The 17,312-nt window shown below is 42.5% G+C and overlaps 2 protein-coding genes across 15 annotated transcripts in view; both read right to left on the bottom strand.

Moving 5' to 3' along the window:
• The window catches only part of LOC144473355 (uncharacterized), a 175,760-nt gene that overhangs the window by 136,010 nt on the left and 22,438 nt on the right, over nt 1-17,312 (bottom strand). Inside the window, exon 7 of one of the 14 annotated variants that reach the window (XM_078187157.1) lies at nt 2,624-3,297. The exons of 9 other annotated variants lie outside the window; for them this stretch is intronic. In XM_078187157.1, coding sequence (XP_078043283.1) covers nt 2,855-3,297 — 443 coding nt within the window. In that variant the 3' untranslated portion in view covers nt 2,624-2,854. Of the gene's footprint in view, nt 1-2,623; nt 3,298-3,950; nt 6,089-17,312 lie in introns of those variants that run through there. 4 more of the 14 variants (XM_078187153.1, XM_078187151.1, XM_078187150.1 and 1 more) reach the window with 4 other exon arrangements.
• LOC144473361 (uncharacterized) lies at nt 10,976-13,509 on the bottom strand. The gene is made up of 2 exons (XM_078187167.1): nt 12,882-13,509; nt 10,976-12,314 (listed from the first exon to the last, which is right to left on the bottom strand). The coding sequence occupies exons 1-2, from the start codon at nt 12,901-12,903 to the stop codon at nt 11,926-11,928; spliced, it is 411 nt and encodes a 136-aa protein (XP_078043293.1). The 5' UTR covers nt 12,904-13,509; the 3' UTR covers nt 10,976-11,925.

Raw genomic sequence — 17,312 nt, 5'->3', positions numbered from 1 at the left:
AGTGACCATATATATAATAGACATATATTTTCGTGACCATAATTCACGTCTTAGACCAATGCACCGCGCCGTGTCTGTCGATGTCGATCACGCGCAATGATTTCAATACGGACCTTGTTATCTCGATGGCCGACCTCGTATGTAGATCATATATGCCCTGCGAGGCCTATATCTTTTCAGTAAATGTGGCGGGAGAATTCAAAACATTGAACGGATGTGCTGCGTCATCAGTTATCTGGAAACTGAAAGCAGAAATCCTTGTTACCGTCCGAGGAACAATCCTCTCGACAACGTTACGCGACCGAAGCGTAACCACGGATCACTGGTTCGACGAGCAGCCGGATTTTGTTAGTCGTTATTAAGGAGCACACGGGGTTGTGGTGGTGATGAGGCATGCAGCTTCCCCTTTGAGGGTTCCATCTTTATTCGCACACAGGTTCAAGAGACGTTCAAGTACATTCGACGAAAACGACGGGACTCGTGGACGTACGCTGGCCAGTTAACCGTGAGCGATTTATTCCACCAACGAGTGAAGGATCGTGCTCGAAGGCGAGACGGCTCCCACGCGTCTCGAGCCAATCTGATACCTGAAAACGAAAAATTATGTGTCAGAAGAGTTCTTTTTGTATTTAAAGATCGACCGGGGCGATGAAAGAGACGTCTGAAAGTCTGATTATTGAATAAGTACGCTCTTCTGTGAGCAGTGATTCTTTTTATCGAGTTTAAATAATCGTTGTGGCTCGAATATAAATTTTCTAGTCTGCACAGGGTGTCCCGAAATTATGGTACTTCTGACGAGGGGATCCTAAGGTCGTGTAAAGTAACTTTAACAAAAATATTTTGCTAATTAATAACTCGGTAACGACGGAAAATATTTTTGCCAAGGAAAAAGTTACTCATTTCACAAATACAACACACTGCTTCCGTGTTAAATAAACTTTCGGCATTTGTATTTCTGCTTTCCACATCTGTACTTCACCTTTGTGTCCAGTGTTTTCTTCTAGACGAGAAAATCACTTGTGCACTTGCTGGAAAAATTCCCTCTGCCACTGATTACCATGAAAATTCAACAGAGACATTTTACGTTCGCTTCTGAACGCATAATCAACTGCAGATGGATAAGTCTGAAGTTTCTTGAAGCTTCCACTTCTCAAATGTTCACCCTTTGTAGTCCTACGTCGAGCTTGACAGTCATTAATAATGCCACAACTATAATATGGTACGCAGAAACAATTGTACTATTTTCCAATTGATCTAAATAGGTTGTACAGTCACGCATCTAAATATAATTGAATTATATAATATCGTAACAAATTTTCAAATAAAACAGATGAATAGACACTGCGGGTCTTTATGCAAAATAAAAATTTGCTACAGCAATCGCAGAAGAACAAAAATTACAAAAATTCAACCGTACGGTTTGTAGTTTGTTTTTTAAAGGTACAGCAAGTGCAACAGTCTTGTATTCTTCCTCTGAATAAATACATGAGATCTTTAGTCTATCGATGAAATAAATCTCATTCAGGACAACGCACATCTAGTCAATGTATTTATTTCCTTACAGCTGCGAGTCAGGAAAAATAAACCAATATCCTCGTTCTGGTTTCATGCGATAGGGACATCTGAATTCTTTGAACATCGTTATTATGCATATAAAACCAAGGACAAATATAAAATTGTACAAGTAACGGTGCGATCACTTTCGAATGCGATTGTATCACTTTGTCGAACTGCCCCCGATTAATTCCCCGTTGAGAGGATGAAGTGAAACGGCACGAAAGCAGCCTTCGAAAAGTCTGACAAGGTAAATAGCGAACCCTGAAGAGAAAGCCTCGACGAAGAAGAGAGACCCGACGGAAAATGTTCGCGTCGAGGACTGCGACCTTCGAATCGTCGTATCATCGTCCGAAATCGTCGAAAGGCTTTAAATCACGTTCGGCAGACGGTAGCGTTCCTCCACCGGCGGCGGTGACGGTAAATGGTAAATGTCCTCCACGTAGACCACGCTGCCTTGGTGTTTGCGACGGATGTGTTTCTGTATGTTCGAGGTCTTCTTCGAGATCAGGTCGCAATAGGGGCACTTGAACCGGGGCGGTTGCCCGCACTCGTATCTGAGGTGCGTGAGCAGGCTACGTTTCTGCCTGAAAACGCTGGCGCAGTTGCTGCAAGGATACTTGACGATGGCGCTGTTCGGCGCGAACGTTCTGTAAAATCTTCTGCGGTGGCCGGCGGTCAGCAACAGTCTGGACGCGGTGAATCGTTTCAAACCTGCAACCATCAAATCGATATTCAGTGGAGGGACCCGAACGGAGCGACGGCGGGATGGTTCTTAAATAAGAAGGGTCCACAGATGCGCTTCGTGTGATTTACTCTGGTTCCTTTCTAAGGACGGAAATAGTCTCGCCGCTAGAGAGAACACGAACCCGCCGTGAATTGTGATTAACGAAGACATGCCAAGTAAAGAATGAACAGAAATTGTACGTGGAAGGAACTGATGACGGGCTGTGTGTGTGGGGTGGAGGGGAGCGTGGCGTTTTCCAAGACGGCGAGCTGCATCAAAATGCCTTTATTCGGGCGATTGGTGGACAACGAAGTCGTCTAACAAGTTAAATTCACCTCCAACTCGATTACAAAAATCCTTCTGCTAACTTTATACAAAAACAATAACGTGATCTGACGGTGCGAAGTAAATCAGAGTCGTACAAGCTCTAACGTGTACTTCGAGGAATCTAAATGAACTTAAGATATGTATCGCTGCTGGCGCGGATCATCTTCCGTTTAGTCTCCGTCGTTTTCTCGTCGTGTGCGTCGCGCAGAATGTCGTTCCGTGGGAACAAATCGACGCGAGTCTCAGTTAATGACGACCCCTCGACAGCTGTTTGTACAAGTCGATGATCTGCAGCTTCTCGTCCTTGTGCATTCTGCGCACGTGGACGTACATGTTGGACGAGAACTTGGCCTTCTTGGTGCAGTAGGGGCACTGGTAGCGCGGCTCTTTGCCGCACTGGAAATGACAATGGGTCTTCATGTCGGACAGCCTGGTGTAACCGCTGTTACACCTCGGACAGTAAAACTTTTTTCTCGGCGGATTTTGAACGGGATTGTGAACGAGAATGCTGTCCGGCCACAGGTTCCTCAGCTCGGAGGGGATCGGTTCCTGGCGACACGCGCCGTGTTCCATGTACACGTACGCCTCGTCCTTCGCGTCCTCCTCGCCGCGTACCTGGAACACTTCCGGCTGCATGGAACCGCCGGCTACAACGTCTTGGCGATAGTGTATCCGGCCGTACATCGAATCTAGAAAAAGAATCGAATTTTTGTTGGTAGTTAGTGTCAATCGACCATGACCGACGGACAATTCTCATCCATGCTTCGATCATCTAATGGCGAAGAGAGCTACTTCGGGTTCGTGAATTAGGTGAATCCGGTGCTGGCGGATGGGATCGGGGATTGCTGGGATCTTTTGTGTCTGTAGAGTTGGCGGGCTCGAAGTTTTTTCAAGCTAATCCGAACCCATTTAAATATGAGTAGAGAGGGGGGTGTGGTCGGTTGGGCTAGAAATTAATGTTCGTTAAGTAGCAAGCGGTAATTGTATTTGTTGCGGCTCGGCGTAGGTACGCGAAGGTCCTCGCGCGATTATCGGTACCATGGGATCCCCGTAATTGTAGTAGGCTAAAGTAGTCGCAAACTAATTGCAAATCCCTGTGTGTCTGATCCGTGTCCAGGAATCGCTGAACGATAGCCATCGAATTCTGTTAAGCGGCCTCTCCTCCCATTCGCACGCTGTCGCTTTCGATACCTCCACCTCTCTGAACTCGGAAAACGCGAATGGAAAACGCAGTCAATGGGACGATTCTAAGCAAGCTATCGGCGGTCTTTTTTAAAAAGAAGAAGAAAATTTATTATTAATTTATTATTTATTTATTTTTTTTTTATCTTCTACTGCGAGAAGAAACATTGGCCCTACAGTACCAGCGCTTCTGCGCGGTGCGCCTGGCCTGACGGGGACCCCCTTAAAAATCAGCGTGCCGCTCAACGTGTTAAATATCATCTTGACAGCGTGTACGTAGCAAAACATTTATCACCAGCTCATTTATCGCCGTCAATAATTTCGTAGAGAAAGATCGGCGAACGTTCGGTTTGCAGCGTATTAACAATCACACGATTATCAAGTACATGTTCGTTTATTTTTATATATGTTAAACAAGGCGTGGTGATTACAACAGTGTACGTCCTATCATACAGAACTTGAAACTGTAAGATTTCGTTCTGAATGGAATTCAAATGCATTATCGAAACCGTAGTATTTTACTACTGATCAACGCGCACGCCGAATAATTAACAAACAATCCCTGTTTGCAACTTTTATGAAAACAGATTCGCCGAATGTCTTACACTGGCGTCCTCGAGACTGTTAACCCTCTTAGTGCCAAAGAACGATATATCGTTGTCGGCTACTTTTGCAAAAAGTATAGTTCTCTTAATATTTCAACTAAAAATAACAATTTCATTTCTTATTTATCCTTTCTTCTCGGATTTGGTAATTATCAGATTTTACAAAATAAAATAAAATAAAATTATAATATATAAAATAAAATTATAAAATCCCTACATAAATAAAGCAGTTTATTTAATTAAAGCGAAACTAGAAAGTTAATGTTCACGATAGGAGGCTGCATTAGAACTCTTTCACATTTGTAACATTCTAGTTGCATTCGATTTGTTCAAATATATTAAAATAAAAATTAATTCTCAAGATTGGTCAGAAGTTAGCGTCACCCATATTTGGGTACAATTCGTTCCAATACATGCGACACTTTTGGTTGGCACTAAAAGGGTTAATCGTCCGCTTTTATAAGCGAACACAAAATTTGTATAAAAAAAAAAAGCTAAAAGCGATCGAATACTTGGGAATTTTTATCGATTAAATAATAATCCGCAATAATACTAACCACTCCATTTAATGTTATATGTAACCTTAACAAGAAACACTTCATAATCAATGATTCGATTTTCAGTTGATCGGTAACGAGAGTATTAAAGTAAAAAAAAAAAAAAAAAGAAATTCACACAAAACGAAGAGTATTCAAAAAATAAAAAAAAGAAACGTTAATAGTATGGGGTAAAAAACGATACAAAGTAGCGAGAGAACACTATAGGAGAAATCATTCGCTACAAGAGATTTCCTGAGAGCTTGAGACGGAGATCCTTTCCATTGGTTTCTCCTCTTTCTTCACGGGCTTTCCCCTGCAGCGCATCAAATGCCGCTTGCTCACCGACATTCCGACCATGGTTTTGTTGCAGAACTTGCATTTGGTGACATTCCTGCAGAGATGCACCTGGTGGTAGGTCAAAGCTTTTTGGGTTTTGAATCTGGAGCTACAGTTCTCGTTGTCGCATGTATACGGCCGTCTCATCGGGTTAGTCGTGTTGTACTGCGAGTTCGGGTTATTTTTGCAATTGTACTTGACATGTCTGGCCACCAGTCTACTTGCGGTGTACGACTTAGAACAAAAGTTGCAGTTGTACCGGTGTATCCCTTTCTCCACGCGTACCCACTCGTCGCTCGCGGAATCATTGTCGTCGCTCGCGGAATTATTGTCGTCGCGAGGGTCGCGGTTGTCGCGAGAGACGAAGTCGTCGCGAGTGTCGCATTTGTTGCGAGAGTCGTAGTCGTCGTCGCTGCTGCTGCTGTCGTTCGATCTGTGCTGAACTGGCCGAGTGACCTTAGGCCGAGTGTCCTTAGACCGAGTATCCTTAGACCGAGTGTCCTTAGACGGAATGTCCTTAGACGGAATGTCCTTAGACGGAATGTCCTTAGACCGAGTGTCCATAGACCGAGTGTCCATAGACCGAGTGTCCATAGATCGAGTGTCCATAGACCGAGTGTCCATAGACCGAGTGACCTTAGACCGAGTGTCCACCACGTCCGTCGACTGCATGTCCTTGGTATTGGGTTTGATCTTCAACGGCGTCGCAGACCGTAACCATTTTTTTTCACTCGATGTGTTCACGGGGATCAGTGCCAGTCTACGCGGCTTCGGTTTAGCTTCCATGGACGAAAGCGTCACTCGTTTTCTCGCAACTTCTGGAACAACGAAGACTGTATTGACATTTGAATGACCCGCGGACGTTTGAAACGGAAACGAACGAAAGGACAAACACAAATCTCAGACGAAACGTAAAAGAAAGAACCCAGGAAGCGACAACCCATTGCAGTCGTTTAGAATCGATTACAGAGAACTAAGAATTACGGAAGGAAAAAGAATCGGGGAGCACGTCACGATTAATCTCGTTTTTTTTTTATTATCGATGCTTATGTTAGTACACGTTGTTAGAGTTAATGCTTCGGTGGCGGCGCGTGTTAGGCGTGATTCTCCATGGGACGGCGGCCATCTCGTCGGGCGTGTGTCGATGCGTGTCCGCGAGGAGGATAACGTGACGACGGAATCTGAAAACACGAAGGAGCAGATCAGCGGACGAACGGAACGGGATCGGGTGTAAATTGCGGTGTGATGCCGGTGAAATGATAGTCGGTCGGTATATTTTCTCAACGTGAGGAACAAGCAAAATTTAGTGAGCATCGTTCGATCGTACGATGTGGAATGAGTTGCGACTCGGTATCGATTCGGAATTTCGAGCCAACGTCGAATCGTGTCTTGGGGAAATTGTCGTTTCGTTAACGAAGAGAACATTTGGTAAAACACACACCGGTCGTAACTCATTCGATATCTATTCCGCTGAAACGAGCGAGTCCAATCCAAAACGAATCAGTGAACGAGCCGGACGGCCGAGTCTTTGTTGGAGAACCGCTACTATGAATTCTTATGAGACAGAGTTGTTGTAATTAAATTGTCAATGTACCCAGTCCATAGAACGGTCCTTCCTCTTCGGTATATTAGGAACGGATAAAATGGCCGGCATCGACGGGGGAGGCCCCCACCCCCCGTTGCCTGTTACGCGCTTGTTCAGATGATTTCAGCGGGTCTGATAGCTACAAGGGGGCCGTTGCCGGTGTTTCCTCAGGCTGCTGCTGTGGAGGAACGTTTTCCCGCAAATCGGGCACTTCTGCGTCCTACCGCAGTCGTGCCTCACGTGGAAGATCAGGTGCGACTGTTTCGAGTAACAGGCACCGCACTGACCGCAGGAGTACGGTCTGCTCTTTTGCAACTGGTGGCAGGTCGAGCGCGGGTTCCAATAGCAGAAGGTATTCTGGTGGCTCCTCAAGTGGCCGGACAGGGTGAAACCTTTGCCACAGTATTTGCAATTGTACTTTCTTTTCGAGTCGTCCGCTAATTGTTCTGCAACATGATTAACCAGCAATAGATCAGTCGGGATCGATCGGTGAATGGGCGGTACGCGCGTTCGCTCGTATCGTTACGGAATATACAAGATATTATGGTATTTCCGGTAAATAAGAAGGCTCCCCGACGTCACTTAGAGTAACATTTCTCCTGGACAAAAACGCAATCCGCGGCTTCATTAATTAGTTATTAACGAAAAACTCGGTTTCTTCGCTTCTCGTTGGTCAATGTATTTCGTTAATAACTGGCAGAGAAAGCTGTGCGTTACATTTTCAGGAAAAAGCTGCTTCAGGCGATGTTCAGGAATTTGTCGTTTCCCGGATGTATCATAATTTTGGGACATCCTGTATCGTAACGCGTCGTTCGCGAGCGAAACGTGAAAATGTACAGGAGAGAGCGTCCTCCGTAGCATATAAACTGCCTTCGAGCGATGAACCATCCACACTTCGATCAATGTTAAACGATTCGTGCATGAGACATCGACGGGGATTTGCGGAAGCGGATGAAGAACTGGGAAAGATGGAGGTCCAACATCGGTATCTTTACTTCTATGCTTTTAATGAGATTGCGTTACTGCGATACACATAGCGCGTCGACTCGAGCTCGAGTCGACGAGAACAAAACGATACGGAACAAATAACATCCGTACGTTCCGCGAGACAATGTTCGAACAGATTAAATATGTTTCAGCGTGATAAATAAGCACACGCCCCGTAGTTATGCGGCGACGTATCGCGGCGGTCAGTCTTCTTCCGTTTCAACTCGACTTTTTCCTGGACGAGTCTCTCTACTCGTTCCCGATCACGTAGCACGTCATTCTGTGCTTGCGCAGGCTGCTGCTGTGCAAGAACGTTTTGTCGCACCAGTTGCACTTCTGCGTTTTGCCGCAGTCGAACCGTATGTGCGACCTAAGCGAGGTCTGTTTACTGTAACTGGCGCCGCAAAGTATGCAGATGTACGGCCTCAGCTCCTTCGTCTGGTAATACACCGAGTGCGGGTTAATGTAGCAATAGTTATTACGATGCTTGTTCAGAAACCTCGAGTGCGTGAACGACTTATGGCAAAACTCGCACACGTATTTCCGTTTCGACTCCGGCTCCGGAAAATCTTTCCTCGCTCCTGAAACATCGGTCAAAAACAACGAATTAAACACCTGTGCACGGCGACGGGTCTCGTGGCATTCGCGCGATAACGACGCTCGTTTAAAAAAAAAGAAAAAAAGAAAAAAACGTATATATCGATTCAATCGGTTCCTTCGTAACTTCGCTGAAGAACGGGGCTGCTGGATTACGTATTGTAAAAAAAAAGAAAAGATGTTTATTCAATGTGTACAAAAGCTACAAGATTATTAGAAGGTTACGTGGATTACGTGTAATATGTATGTATCGTCGATTAGATTGGTAAGAAGCAGATCGAATCGAACAAAATACGTAATTGCGCGCGGTTACTACACACACGGGGATACTTGACTGTATTATCGATCGGTTATAAAAATCACCAGACAAGTCGAGCCGATTTCTTATCGTCGATCAGCGAAAAGAGATATCTGCTAGATAACTATCTCTCGCGGTTTATTCTTTCTCACTCACCCTCTCTCTCTCTCTCTCTCCATCTCTCTCACTCGTTCTTTTTATTTACTTATATATATTTATTTATTTCTGTACAACATGCTCTTATAACTTCATAAACTTCAACGTTTCAAATGACGAACATATATACCGATAACTCCAACACGGAGAATTTTGGTACGTAAATAAAACAACAGAACATATTCTACGCCATATTGCAGTCAGATTCCCGTTCATTATATATCACATCTTATATCACATCCGCCCCGTTTCATTTCGCAATCGTAGGTCCGTTCGACGAAATGAAACGGCGCGATACAGAGAATATCCCAGCCGTAAATCGAAATTGTACAACAAAAAAGTTACAACGAAATTCGATAAAAAAAAAAAAAAAATAGAGGAAAGATCAACAAGCATCTTTGGTCCACGAAAAACGAGAATTAGCAACGTTCGTGAACGCGTATCGGGGGTGGTGGTTAAGGTGGGGGATTAAAAGTCGATGGGATCCAAGACGATCTCGTTCTTCATGGTGGCGTCGATCTTCAGGGTGGCCGCGAGATCGTCCCCCTTCGCGGTCAGCTTGTCGACTATACGGCGGAACGGGCAGTAACGGGTCTTGTGGTTGTAGAGGCTGGTACGGTGGAGGAAAGTTTTGCCGCAGTGCGCGCATCTCTGCAGCTTGCCGCACTCGTGGCGCACGTGCCACATCAGGTCGTTCTGCCGCGAGTAGTTCGCGCCGCAAACGCTGCACGCGAACCGACCGACCTTTCCGGTTTTGCACAGCTGCGACTCGGGGTTCAAATAGCACCGGTAGTTCCAGTGCGCCTGCAAAAAGCTGGCACTGGTGAAACTCTTCCCGCAACGCTTGCAGCTGTAGCTGCGCGTTTTATCCTGTGAGTCGAGTGAGTCCGAGTCTCGCTGCCCGCTCTCTGCAACATGATCAAACCGTCTATCAGTGCTGCATCGTGGCGATCCTTATCTTACTCGATCTCCGAGATTTCAGACTCGGCGGGGCACCGGTATATGGTTCTACCCGGCCACATAGTCCACACGCACACACACATACACACACACACACACGAGGTTCAGGTTTCTCGCTGCGCGCGGCCGTGCACCAAAATTATTCGAGGCGTCTCTCCGTTATACCATCATCGCGGTCGGCTTCCTCGGCGCGCTACTCCGCTTCGTTATCGCGCCGAGGAAGCTGGCCGCAGCCGTCGGAATAATTTCGGAAACGCCGGCACTCGCGGGCCGCGGCTTACGACTGCCACAGCGAGAACTGAAATTCTGTTCAGAGCATCTGAGGGTTTTCGGTGCCATTCGATCGCGATAAATGAAACACTCGGACAAAATACATGGACGTGTGTTTGAAACTATTTTATTGCATTCGGTGGTGACAACGTAAAATATACGCGACCCTCCCACCGCTGACGGGTGGGTCTCCGTTATATCTTGCTTTCGCGTTTGCACGACAAAGCGAACCTATGATCAAGCAAAGCGGTATGATTGCGTAGCAGACTGTAATTGTAATAACAATAATTCGACTCTACCCGTTGCATTGAAACCAGATTTTATATAACGCCACGTGCGAACACGTGTCGCCGTTGCGACCGTAAAAAAAAACAACTCGACAGAACGAAGACATTTACTCGAACGTATCTTTACGCTACGTTTAAACTCAAGCGGAGTTTACAACTGATTGCACATTGTATGCAGATACACGCTGGGTACATAGAGATGCTCGTAATAAATATTATGCAAAGTGTCATGGAATATTATACGGGCGCGCTCATGGGGGAACGTCTACGAGAAATTCTCAGCTTTAATTTGAACGCACTTCTTTCTGTGACGGCAATAGCTCGCGCGGTACGTGAAGCTTTTCGAGCAATTGGCGCAGACGTACAGCTTGCCGCAGTCGTTCGTTTTGTGCGACTTCAATGTCCGGTGACAGAGAAACTTTTTATTGCACGCGGAACATACGTAGAAGTCGATCGGATCGCTAGATGCGGTTTCGCATTTGTACGGTTCCCGGGGGAAGATCTTCTGATCTAAGAACGCCGGAACTTTCCTCCGCTCCTTACGACGATGCCCTGAAACAAAATTAAAGGAGATGTTCTTTTAAGTTCCGCAAAACAGTTTACAGAAACGCGTGCGCGGTCCCCGGCGAGTCGGGCTCGTGTTTAGGCTCCCGAAACGTGCAACACGGCCCGACAGATAGGTGTTCGGTGTTCTCGGTTTCGATGGGAATTCCTGTTATCCGATTCGCCTGCGATTGTACAACTTCGCGTACATTCGTGCTTGTATGAACGTAGAACGAAAATCTGATCGCCGTACAGCTGAAAAGAGAACGGATATGACACTCTTTCTGTAACAAATTTTGTAATCATTACTAGACTGCTTTGAAAGAAGATTTAAAAGAGAACAGAAGTTAAACGAAACTGTGTTTTGTTCTTTTGAAAATTTCGTATAAATTTTTATATATATTTTATTTATTTATCTCTTGAATTTTTGCAATGTCTTCGCAGTTTGATATCTCACCTAGTCGTTTTCATCGTGAACGTTAAAAAATTATTATTCGAAAGATAGCACGACGGTTTTGAGATTTGCAACAATTACGAATTGAAAAATTTTATCGAATCAATGACATGTGATTAGGATCGTTGATAAACTATGAAACAAGCAGTAGCTGAAAACATGAAATACGAACGCACAGTATCGTTGAACGTTTCGCCTGCATCTTTGAGGAAATTAATGCTATCGTGAGATGCCGAAGTATATAATCTATCAATAAAAAATTTGTTGTAAATCTAACTAATCACAATCGGCGATAAAGAGATACATAGACATCGTTGATGTGTTAAAAAAAACAAAGCTTGCACAGAGTAAGAGTACAGTCTGGGAGAAATGAAAGGTAGAGAATGTGTTCTATCATAAACAATTGCAAATTTATTTGGTAAAGCGCCTGCTTGGAGGATACACACGATCGTGCAAGTAGAATTCGGTAATTAATTAGAGGGAGTGCTTCAAAGTGCCGACAAATATTCGTGAATATTCTACGACGGGGGATTGATGAGCCGGCGCTCGTTCTGGTCGACGATTAGAAACAGATCCTCGCCCGGATGTATGCGCCGTATGTGCTTATAAATATTATGCCCGTGTTTGCTCTTTAGGCCGCAGTAAGGGCAATGGTACCTAGGCTCGATGCCGCACGTGGTACGCAGATGCCTGCACAGCTTTCGTCTGTCTTTGTAGCCCCTCGAGCACCTCGGGCAAACGTGATTTCTAAACTCGATTCTATTCATCGTCTGCCTATCCTCGATCCGGAAACCGGGATCCATGAAGCATCCCGAGGTCAGGTGTCGCTTCAAATGGCTCCGCGCCGAGAAAAGATCGTTGCAGTAGTCGCATCGAAGCTCGTTGGTCTGCTGATCTTGGGGTAACGCTGCAACACACAAGCAACACTTGATGTACCGACCTGATACCTTGCTCAGCGAGCTGCTCGAAAGTCTCTAGGAAACAGGTGCGCAAGGTAGCGGAGCCGGTTACTGTTGGCTGGCCAATTGCTGCGCCTTGGGTCTATTTCCGGGCAACTTTTTATTTACCGAATATGACCTAGTTTACATGCTTTCGCCATTTTATATATTCTTCGATAGGAAACTGTGCTTCGATAAATATGAAGTTGATTACGCCCAGAGTTGTTAACGATTATAATTCGTCCATTATTATAACTAATTTATGTTTATAATTGAGCAAATGTAGTCCCGTTAATAATTAACATTATCGCTCGTCAGTTATTAAGGCTAGTCTATAATAGTTTATTGATAGACTAATTTATAATACTTGATTGATAGACTAGTTTATAATAATCGATTGATAGTCCAGTTTATAATAGTTTATAACCATTCTTGTAGTAGTTTATATCCTTAATATAATATTAATATTTTTGTAATATCTTTATCTAATGTTTTATATAATAGTCGCCGTTCGAACCTTAAAAAGAAAGAATTACCTATGCAACGTTTCCTTCTCATCTCAGCGTTCTTACGTAATCTTCGCAGATGATGTCAGAACTCGACTGTGCACACAAACTTCTACTTGTTTTATTTTCAGCAAAGACGAATTATCTATAACGATCCTAAACGATTGAAATAAGGAAGAAGTGTCCAAGGTAAGAAAAGCTTGGAAATCTGCCTTTCAGGTACCAAGTTGATTTCTCATTAGAACTGAATTTCTTTCCGAATGAAATCCTGTTTGCGATCTTTTCACCTGAACGAGAAACGGGTCGTCACCTCTTCCCATTTCTAGAAACATTTGCACGATATTAGAACCCTTTCTCAGAAAGGATAAAATATTCGATATTCGATGCCAGATAAAATTAGATAAAATTATCCGATGCCAGATTGCCCGACCGGCGCGAGATGTATAATAAAGTATAAGATTGAACGTATGATTTTTTGGAAAAATAACAGCGAAGCCGAGCGGATATTTTATGAATAAATTTATAATAAATATAAAATTAATTTATCCAACGTCGAATGTCCTGTCGCGAGATGAGTATGTTCGCATAATGTCTATGCGTTAGCTAACCGGTAATGGTTACCACGTTTCATATCGCGTAGATACTATATTCGTATTATACGCGTGTGCAGAAGTAAAATGTGCAGACAAACGATAAAAAGGAGAAACGTAAGCAAACAAAATTCAATCATCGCCAATTTCTACCGAAACTCAAAGATAATCGTGCGTATACTGTCGAAAATTTCGAAATTGACTATCAATTTAATATAAAATAAAAGCAAAATATTAACTGCAAAGGCTTGAAATTTATAAAGATCTGAATTACGAGTTTAAGATTGGAGATCGAGGAAAGGACGAATTTGGTAAGTATTAATTTATTATTTATTAGTTGTATTATTAATAGTATAATACTACACCCTGTATTATATTTTTGACAGCTTATCGCTGCTCCAATTGTTAATTTTACCAATGGTTCGTCGGATACGTTATTATATCATATTATCGATATATTGTGCCTTCAAACATATGTCCATTTTTCTATCTTGTATCAAATTGTCTAAAATTGCACTTTGGTAACATTTACCGCAATATCTGATTCTAAATTAATTGGTCGATGATTTTCTTCAATGTTAATTATAATCCACCATGAGGCAGAAAAAGTTGCTTCGTCTCCCAACCAGAAAAGAAAGTGCGTTTGCAGCTATTGTTCCTGGATACATTTTACTAGTCTGCAATATTTTTAAGCGTCGTTTTAATTGTTTACAGTGTGTACGTATACAAATAGAAGTAAAGGGTTTTTACTTACCGAAACTGTAACAGCCAACATACGTGTATAGATCGAATACAATCTCGATTAACTGTATTATAGTGTCGTAGGATATTTTGTACTTTGTTCTGTAATTCGTCAAAGGAGAAATAATCATTGAAAATCTTGTCTCTATCTTCTCGTAGATCCTCGAATATATAAAACGCTGTAAATTATTTCCTTTTTCTTTGTAACCTTTCTTTTCACGTCGATGTATGAGCCACGAAGCTAGGATGCGTTCACGTTCCATGGCGGACCTTGCAGATACAATTGTTGTTTTCGCTTTGCATATTTCGCATCTAATCGAGCGAGTCCTATATAAATCGGAGAACGTTTGAAAAGTCTACGAGGCTCTACATGTTCGGTCTTCGTTTCGGTCTACAAGTGGGAACAAAGATTGGGGGGAAGACGCAAAAGAGAAAAGTTTCGTTCAAGGTTCTTTTTATTTACATTCGATAAAAATTTGAAGTGTCGGACGAGCAACAGCTGTTACACAATAAATTGCTCAATCCACTCTCCCCCTCTCTCTCTCTCTAAATATATATATATACCTTTAGATTTCTCGTTGTGTAAATCGACATCTGAAATCGGCCTCTCTTTACATTAGAAATATATCTCTTTTTTTTGCACATGGCATCACGACTAAAAAAATAACACTTCGCGATTGTAACAATGTCGATCGATTTCTCGTAGCTATCGTAACATGACTATGCAAAAGGTTTCACCTCTTTACCATCGAGTTAACAAAGTTTCGCTCTCACACGAGTAGATAGAATAATAGTGAAAGTGTATCTGGTCTCGCAGTCCGGTACAGCCATACGCAAGAATTAAAAAATTATTTGTTCTTTCCTTTTTTTGGTCTTCGGTCTACTCCACGCTCGACGAAGAGCTTTATCAACTTGGTAAATAGATCACAGCTTGCGAGACGGTCAATACGTATATGTTAATATATACAGCGCCACACGCACACACTCCCCGTCGCTGCGCACACGCACGATCGTTTTATTGTACAGAATAACTTACAAATATATATATTATATGTATATATATATATTACCGCGCTAAGCTACAAAAATAGGAATATTATTCATTTGGCATTCGTGATCAAATTATTTGGCAGTTTGTATGTACACGCGTGGCATACAACAATTTCCCTTAGTCGTCGGCACGGTTAGGCTCGCGATTCTCGTGCTGTTCCAGGTATAAATTTAGCAAATAGGACCCGAATCTTCCTTAAATGCAATATAAATAAATATATGTGTATTTATATATTTATATATGTATGTATATGTGTGTGTGTGTGTGTTTAGGAACGATTATCGCAATAATCCAATCTCGCCAATAATAACTCGAATTTACCGGACAACACGTTAAGTTGTTCAAATGTTGTTTCGTTATCGGAGAAACACGCTTTGGCACCTATTTTTTTTCATACACGTGTATGTATATACAACAACGATCGATCGAACGATAGACTGATTTCTTATAGAAAAAGTATCACACGGATTCCTATACCAAGCTCCACGATCCGCGTTCGTTCGATACAGAAACTCGATTTATAATATAAAGTATAGTAAAACAATTGACGCGTTTGTACGTACGATTTAAATCCTATCTTATAAATCCCTTTGGCATTCCTTTGGATAACAACAGGTAGGAAAAAAATGGTCGCGAGAGTATTACATACAACTGCTTCAAAGGAGAGAAGAAACTTCGCAGTGGGTTGGGAGGGGGGAGGGTGGTGGTGGGGGAGGGGGGAAAGAAAAAGAAAAACTATCCAACGATCATTAAAAGTTAATGAAGAACAATAATGTAAGCAAATGGTTACCCCTCGTAAGTCGCGCCTTCAGATTTTTTTTACACCAGTTATATACGATTACGTTTAAAGAACCCACGTGATACGATACAAATAAATTAAGGAAACACGTCTCACCCGGTCCGACAACAAAGTCGGCATACTAACCCTCTCAGCTCCAAGACGAACATATTAATTGCAAAATTAAAATTGGTTGAAAGATGCGACCCGAAAGTTTCAAAACGCACTGCAATTGTTGATTTAACAAGAAATAAAAGTCTTGAAGTAATAAAACTTCCGACAAGTAAAAATTCATATTTCTAAAAAGAAAAAAAAAAAAAGAAAAAAAAAGCGAATAAACCAGGTCTTCGGTAAAGTAGAAAAGTACTCTCGGAAAATAATCTATATGAAAATAATAAGAGGGCATGAATGTCTAATAGGAAGTTAAAATATTTTTAACACCTACTGCAAGCAATCACCTCCTGTACAAAAATAATCTACTACGATAAAGGCCACGTGTTTCGTTCACTGGGGTGTTCTATGGAATCCTAAATTACTGTCCTTCCGGTCTGGCAAGGGCAAGTCTCCAAGGTGTAACCCTCCCGTCAGAGTTTGCGCAATGGTAGTTTCAAATGTTGAAGCTAAGGATAACTTATTTCGAAAGCAGACGATCAATAGTTTATCAAATACCTAACGTCGGTATTCTTTTTCTCGAATTAAACATGCGGCTGACTATTTCAATGAGTTACCGCCCAATTAAAATTAACAGAATTAGTAAATAAATGAGTCGTCGTCATAAATACCTATTCTAAACTTGGTTTTAATTTTAAGAAATATATAAATTCGGTGATTGTTTCTAGAATATCCAAATATTAAAAAACTGGCTATCTGAATAACTGATCTACGCTACCGCGTCTTGCAATCGAAAAGAAATATTTTTAATAAAATAATATTAACGAATAAAGGGATGTCAACTCGAATTGTGGTAAATTTTAAATTATCAGCTACACGTTTTCAGAAAACAAAGAACTTCGACGTTAGATATCTGAATGAATGTAATCACCTGCCTTCGAAAGTGGCTACCATCAGTTTAAATATTTCAAGCTCTACTATTGTACAAGACTTGATCAAAATCTCAAGGCTACGTAAACGTTAATACACCCGAGGACATTTCCTTGTGAGAGCAGCTTGCCGATGGTCTGTCGTGAACAGTTTTCCTAAATAACGATCCTCGGTAGGTTCTCAGAGCTGAAAAGGCTAACGAGAGGTGTGTCTGAAAAACGAAAAGTTTCCACCGAAAGAATCGTGGTCCGAGGTAACAT

This window comes from Augochlora pura, chromosome 7 (genome assembly GCF_028453695.1).
Source record: "Augochlora pura isolate Apur16 chromosome 7, APUR_v2.2.1, whole genome shotgun sequence".
NCBI lineage: Eukaryota > Metazoa > Arthropoda > Insecta > Hymenoptera > Halictidae > Augochlora > Augochlora pura.
The sequence above is the reverse complement of the archived record's forward strand: the minus strand, read 5'-3'. Positions and strand labels throughout refer to the sequence as shown.

Excerpts from the sequence above, each read along its gene's own strand:
- LOC144473361 (XM_078187167.1), bottom strand. The coding sequence starts at position 12,903 with ATGAGAAGGAAACGTTGCATAG. Across the intron at positions 12,315-12,881 it reads GAGAAGGAAACGTTGCATAG|CGTTACCCCAAGATCAGCAG; the intron begins GTAATTCTTTCT and ends TGTGTGTTGCAG.